This window comes from Alosa pseudoharengus, unplaced genomic scaffold (assembly GCF_046254945.1).
Source record: "Alosa pseudoharengus isolate Yale_2024_CS ecotype anadromous, Long Island Sound unplaced genomic scaffold, YU_APseudo_1.1 YU_APseudo_1.1_scf_16, whole genome shotgun sequence".
Classification (NCBI taxonomy): Eukaryota; Metazoa; Chordata; class Actinopteri; order Clupeiformes; family Clupeidae; genus Alosa; species Alosa pseudoharengus.
The window spans coordinates 28,473,998-28,481,497 of record NW_027468630.1 but is presented as its reverse complement, the minus strand read 5'-3'; the positions used below and the strand labels follow the sequence as shown (position 1 = coordinate 28,481,497).

Genomic DNA, 7,500 nt, shown 5'->3' with positions numbered 1-7,500 from the left:
TTCAGTACAATTATTATGTTATTCACATAACTTTAAATTGGATTCAAACATAAAATACACATAAATAATTCAGACCAACATGATTCGTATTATAAATTTACATTTTGAGTAGTAAGTCACATGTTAAATTATCAATTTAAATTCCAAGTAGTAATCCATGTTAAAATTAAAGTTAAAAAAGTACACACAAGGGCATGTCTTAAGTGAACACAGATAGGTTTAACAGAGTGAAGTTCTGAGATATTGGTGTTCTTCTTTGGCAGGTTTTTCAAAAGGAAAGTCAAGTTTAGTGTCGGACCAGCCGCCATAATCATCAGCTAAATGTGGGCACAGGCTCTTTCATCTGCTTTAATTGTGATGGGATTATTATTTGAGGTCCACAATTGTGATTGTCAAACCACGAGGATAACAAGAGAATAATAGGCACTTTCAGTCCCTCTCGTGTCATCAGATGAACCAGCCAAATTTGAAATGCAAATCACGACTAAATCCACTGCTTTCACAGAAAAAGAAAGGGATACAGAGAGGATCACAAAAACAGCTATTCTACATCCCCCAGGTGGATTGATGTATTTTTCTTCTATTTTTTCTCTCTTTTTTGAAGGGGAAGTAACAACTGTTAATATCATCGACACAATTCTTGAATTACGAAAAAAAGAAACAATAGTGTCTGCTCGTCCTAGTTGCAACTAATTCGGCATGAGACGTTAAAATTGCCCGCGCTATCACATAAGCGTGAATTTACTAATTCGCTGTGAAATCATCTGTGAGGGCTCGGCGTGCTTTCTCAGACGGCCCACTTTGAGCCTGAGGAGTGTTGGCGAGCCAGCCAGTGTCGCATTCAGGTGGGCTACGGCGGGCTACTTTTAATCGAACCCGCCATTGTCAGGGCCCAGTGTGGCGCGGACACCATACTGCAAGGAGGAGGATTAGTCACGCTCTGGCACTCCTGGACTGGCTCGTGTTAAAGCTCCCTTTTTGGTTTCTAGATTAACAAATATGGACGACGGGGCTGCCATTTTGAGGCCAAACAGCCCGTAATTGATTAGAGCGAGTGTGACGTTGGGTTGGGGAATGACTAAGCGAAGGTAATCCGCTGCGGCGCTTTTCAAGTGTATGAGAGCGTTCGCGGGGACACGGAGCACGGAGAGAAGAGACGCGCTATGAAAAGATTTTCTGTCCTCAAGGAGTTTTTGGCAGACTGGAAATGTTGTAACCCCGTCTCTCCGCACCCCCACCTCCCTTTCCGAAAGTGTCTCTTTCATTGTCATTGGCTTGACATTCGCAACAGTCGCTTAGTGAAGAGAGAGAAAATGGAGGCCAGCCACAGAGAAAGGAAGCGTTTATTTTCAGAAAAGAGCGAAGAGAATAGAAGCAGAGAAGGGGGAGGAGTAGGAAGGAGGAGGGGAGGGGGGGCAGATTTGTGTAAAGTGACAAGCGAGAGCTACCTTAAATGTGTGTCAAACCAGGCTGAATGGAGGGCTACTTTAGGCCATGGAGATGTTGTGGACACAGCCATGAAAGAGGGCAGTGTTAATCTGTTTGTGGAATGTAAATCTCCTCGGTCAAAAAAGGGTTCAGTCTAGTACGCCATGACACACACACACACACACACACACACACACACACACACACACACACACACACACAAACACTGAGAATCTGATAAACCAGCCAGATATAAATAATCAAATAAAGATAAGCAAATCCTGTATTGCTGAGACACAAAACACAAAAGAAAAGATACTTCCACTTTTCAGCTGTGGCACCATTAAGGCATTCACACTATCAGTGTGTTCTCACGGCTGGGCCTTCAACAGGACCTAAGACGCTCTTTCTCTCGTTCTCTCTCTTTCACACATCCGTACTCTCTCTCTCTCTGTGTCTCTCTTTACCGAATCCCCTCCCTTCCTCGTCCCACTCCATCGCTCTCTCTCTCTCTCTCTCTCTCTCTCTCTCTCTCTCTCTCTCTCTCTCTCTGCATCTGAAACAGCTGTCAGCTCAGCAGGCGTTCGAAGCAGCAGGTGCCTGCCCAGCGCTGTTCTGACTGGCTGGTATTTTAAGACGCTCCCCTGAGGGCTGTGGGCCGCTGCCGTTTTCAGACGGTCCCTTACTCTTGATGTGTAGAGATCAAACTCCTTGCGACAGGCCGGAGAGCTGAAAGTTTTTCCACCAGCGGGGTGTGCGTGTTTGTGAGAAAGCCAAGCGGCACTAGAGGCTCACACTAATGTAAAATTAAGGCTGTGTGTCTGAAAAAGGGAGACCATCCCCTCCCCCCTCCAGGAAAATCCTTTCCCTCCATATTTTCAACAACACTACCAGGAAGTCTCCACTGCTACAGCTCAGCAGGGGCTATCCAGAGCCCCCATGGCTCCTGTTCCCTAAAGAGCTCAAACAAAGGGAGCCATATGCACACACTAGACACACACACACACACACACACACACACACACACATACACACACACACACACAGATACACACACAGATACACCTGACAAATGACAAAAGAGAGTTATTAATGATCGAATGGATTAGAATGTTACTGATAATCAGCCACTTTCATTTCAGGTGTGACAAAGGGGAACATACTGAGGTGTATAAGTGTGTGTGTGTGTTTGTGTGTATGTGTGTGTGTGTGTGAATTGCATATGTAAATGTGTGTTTGTTCGAGCAATTTGTATGGTAATGCAGGAGTTGCCGATGTGGCCATGTTAGTGTGTGTCTTGAGTCCTTATAGCTGCTGCCCAGCTGACTCTGTGGATCTGCACAGTATATCAGCTCCTGATTTGGACTCAATCCCTCCCAGATCAGCTGCTGGACCTGGGCACCACTACAGGGTTGCAATGTGATACAAATATAACTGCCTTGCCTCATTCTGATCATCTCTAACTGCTCTTTCATCTCCCCGCCGAACACACACACACACACACACACACACACACACACACACACACACACACACACACACACTCATCCTGAGCAACACGGCATGCACAAAAGGTGCCACCTCTAATCTCTGAGAGAAGGCCCTCTAAGGTCCTTAACCCCAGGACTTCACAGAGACAGCAGCCCAGCACAAATTCCCCGCCCAACGCCTGAGCCATGCATGACAGCCCCCCACGTCCACAGCTCTACGGGAAGCAGGGAGGGACATGTTGTACAGCGTCCCTCTACAGTAACATTGACTCTGGATATTGCTTTGAAGAAAAGCATTGAGCCATGCTGCTGCTGCGTCTAAAGTATAGAGCCATGCTGCTGCTGTGTCTAAAGTATAGAGCCATGCTGCTGCTGCGTCTAAAGTATAGAGCCATGCTGCTGCTGCGTCTAAAGTATAGAGCCATGCTGCTGCTGCGTCTAAAGTATTGAGCCATGCTGCTGCTGCGTCTAAAGTATAGAGCCATGCTGCTGCTGCGTCTAAAGTATAGAGCCATGCTGCTGCTGTGTCTTAAGTATAGAGCCATGCTGCTGCTGTGTCTAAAGTATAGAGCCATGCTGCTGCAGAGCTGTTGAGCAATTAGTGCTCTCACTGACAGGCAAGTCCAGGGCCTCATAGAAGGCCCAGAGAAGAGAAAAGAGGAGAAGAGTAGAGAAGAGAAGAAAGAGAAGAGAGGAGAGGAGAAGAGAAGAGAGGAGAAGAGAAGACAAGAGAGGAGAGGAGAGGAGATGAGAAAAGAAGAGAAGAGAGGAGAGGAGAAGAGAAGAGAAGAGAAGAGAAGAGAAGAGAAGAGAAGAGAAGAGAAGAGAGGAGAGGAGAAGAGAAGAGAGGATAGGAGATGAGAGGAGAGGAGAAGAGAAGAGAAGAGAAGAGAAGAGAAGAGAAGAGAGGAGAGGAGAAGAGAAGAGAGGATAGGAGATGAGAGGAGAGGAGAAGAGAAGAGAGGAGAAGAGAAGAGAAGAGAGGAGAAGAGAAGACAAGAGAGGAGAGGAGAGGAGATGAGAAAAGAAGAGAAGAGAGGAGAGGAGAGGAGAGGAGAAGAGAGAAGAGAAGAGAAGAGAAGAGAAGAGAAGAGAAGAGAAGAGAAGAGAAGAGAGGATAGGAGATGAGAGGAGAGGAGAAGAGAAGAGAGGAGAAGAGAAGACAAGAGAGGAGAGGAGAGGAGATGAGAAAAGAAGAGAAGAGAGGAGAGGAGAGGAGAGGAGAAGAGAAGAGAAGAGAAGAGAAGAGAAGAGAAGAGAAGAGAAGAGAAGAGAAGAGAAGAGAAGAGAAGAGAAGAGAAGAGCACTTAACTGCGGCAACACTCACCGCGCCACTCAAGCCAACCTGCTGCTGAGTGGCACTCACACTCTAGTCTTTCTGCCTGTCACACAATCACGTCTGAAGTGGCTTCCTGTTCTCCCAGGCCTCTGTGTGGCTCCATTCACTCACACACAGAGAGAGAGAGAGAGAGAGAGAGAGAGAGAGAGAGAGAGAGAGAGAGAGAGAGAGAGAGAGAGAGAGAGAGAGAGAGAGAGAGAGAGAGAGAGGTGACGTCCTCTCAGTGCTGCTTAAAAGCTGTGTATATAAGTTCCCTTACCTTCAGTTCTAAGACATAAGCATCAATAATGATGAAAAATCTTGTTTCTATTTTTTAGCTCATTTATCATTGCATTTTCTCCTTATCTCACAAAAAACGAAATGTGATCTGGGGTAAATGGCAAATATGAACCATAAATGATGTCACTGGTAACTGAGCTAAAGTAAACACCTGATAAGTATTTTTAAATAAATTGTTATGACTGTATTGATTTAAAAGCCTAACAATGTGGTGGGTCCATTAGACCCGAGAACATTGGCTGAGTTGCAAAAATATGAACACCTTACAAGAGCCAAAAGCTGTGTATTATCCTTCCCTTCCCAACTCCCGTCTCCTGCTCAGAGGAGAGACCCAGACAGCTGAGGGCCAGCTCACATTGGAATGCAGGTGCAGTCAGGGGCAGTGAAAAATGGCACCGTCGTAAAATGGTACCTTGTATTTCTACTGTTGTTGCTGTTTATTTTTCTGATCTGACATTTTCTTACACTGTCTAACAATGGTTACATTTAGCCTACTTGTACCAAAAACGCCATTAGTAATTGTGAGACCCACTGTGCTCTTTCAGACTCAAGAGAGAGTGTTTAGTTTTTTTTTCTGAAAAGAACACTACTCTGATGTAGCAAAGACTGGATCAACACAGGAGGGGCACGGAGCTGCCATGTTCTATTTGACTGCTGTTGTCTTGTTCCTAATGGGTGCTGTTGCACTTGACGCTCTGAGCATCTTTCCCTTTCAGTCAGGAGTTTTAAAGACAGTGAAAAGACGAGCATCCCTGCTGCGACTGCTCCCTGTAAACACACACATTATCTGTAATGCGCTTGGACACCTTGCCATTTCACGGCATTAGAGAGGCACTTTAGCTGGCGCACAATGCACGGCACACAGTGTATCATAAGAAGTCATTTGGTGCATTTGTATTTGTGTATATGCTTTCTCTCTTTCTGCCAGAGCAAATGCACTTGTCTTTGTAGTCCCCTGAATAGTGATGATCACAAGTCATGGCGGAATGGGTGGGGGGGGGCGGGTGCAATTCAGAGGATGTATGACTTCCACAATAGGCTTCGTCTTCTCCGATGCTGATTCTGAATGGCATGCATCACGTCAGTGCTGATTTGAGCTCGCCTGTCTAACTGCATGAGTAATCAATGCTGATCAGATTCAATCGAGAGGCTTGTCATATGAAGCAGACATTCATACCACAGAATGAGAGAGAATCTCCATTATCCATCACTGGAAAACTGATTTACAGACCACGCAGCAATAAAGAGACGTGGAAAAATATCATTGGGAAGAATTTCACTATATTGTAGTGTCGGTTGAATTAGCCGACGGAAGATAAGCTGAGACACAGTGCAAAAGCCGCCTCGGTGGAGAGAAATTGGAGTTTTATTGTAGCGTCTCATTGAAAAGTATTAAAGTTAATTTAGCGTTTAGCTCTTTCACTTCCCCTTCTCCCTTCCCCCACTTATTCTGCATGTTTAGTGTCCTCTCTCACACTCATATCGCTGGCAGTACAGTCTACACACACACTCATATCACTGGCAGTACAGTCTACACACACACTCATATCACTGGCAGTACAGTCTACACACACATTTACAGGAGCCGTAAGACACACTGAGGGAGGGAGGACACGAGGGCTCTCTCTAAAGAAATGGGTTCTGGTATAGGAGGTGTGAAAAGATGTATACAGTGCATACATGTATACATACAGTACATATATATATATACAGTATGTACATGCAGGGATTGCAGATGTAAGTAACGTTATTCCACCATTGGAAAAAGCCATTAAAATGCTAATAACTTCAGCCAGCTATTGTGTTTTGTTACAGACAGAAGAAGAAAAAGATAAAGAAAACACAACACGCACGCACACACACACGCACGCACGCACGCACGCACGCACGCACGCACGCACGCACGCACGCACGCACGCACGCACGCACGCACGCACGCACGCACCCTGACCAGTAGGGACGGCTGAAGTGCCCTTGAGCAAGGCACCTACAGTAACCCCTCACTGCTCCCTGAGCGCCGCTGTAGCAGGCAGCTCACTGCATCGGGATTAGTGTGTGCTTCACCTCACTGTGTGTTCACTGTGTGTGTTTCACTAATTCATGGATTGGGATAAATGCAAAAAACAAATTTCCCTCACGCGATCGAAAGAGTATATATACTTATACTTAATTCACACACAAACACACACACTCGCTCACGCACACGCACAAGCACACACTGACCTGCTCTCCAGGGCTACATTGCTGCCCAGCACCCAGTTCTCCTGCAGCTGCACACACTGTGAGGCACTCTGTAGCTCCGTCGTTTGATTGGCCAGGGCGTGGTTGAGCGAGGTGATTGACGGCGTCTGCTTGTGCTGGTGAGAGGCGGCCGGTAGAGGGGGCGGGCTCTGCTGGCTGGACAGCGGCTCTGTCAGAGGAACAAAGAAACAGGAAAAGTTTTGAGGATAAAAATGGAGGACAGATCATGGACACTGCAGATCATGGACATACGTTACTTGGATGGACACTACAGATGCTCAGATTATCAACAAACACTCTGTGCCAACTACAATTTATGGTTAAGATTAAGCTAAGCAGGTTACGTTTGGTAATGGTTAGTAATTGTTCAACAACAATTTTATATACTGAACTTGAATCTTTACAGATATTTGAAGTCTATGTGGGAGGACTATTCAAGTGAAGTGTTTCCAAAAGCATCTCAAAAACTCAGACAACAGATGCCTCAGGAACAGACAGCCCGGACCCAGGGGAGTAGCTTCAGAGCAGGAGAGGTGACCCTCAGTGGGGACAGATGACACATGCCCTCACATGCTGTTGCACTGCCACTGTCTCAGGAACTTGTGACCGGTCTGGTGCGTACTGCATGCTGTCTCACTGCCACAGGAACTAGTGCACACTGTCACAGGAACTAGTGCACACTGCCACAGGAACTAGTGCACACTGCCACAGGAAGTAGTGCAC

General features: G+C 46.2%; 1 protein-coding gene across 1 annotated transcript in view; it reads right to left on the bottom strand.

Moving 5' to 3' along the window:
- Nucleotides 1–7,500, bottom strand: part of LOC143126305 (teneurin-3) — a 133,263-nt gene that overhangs the window by 72,801 nt on the left and 52,962 nt on the right. Inside the window, exon 3 of the mRNA XM_076288197.1 lies at nucleotides 6,760–6,944. Within this exon, the coding sequence (XP_076144312.1) occupies nucleotides 6,760–6,944 (185 nt within the window). The remainder of the gene's footprint in view (nucleotides 1–6,759; nucleotides 6,945–7,500) is intronic.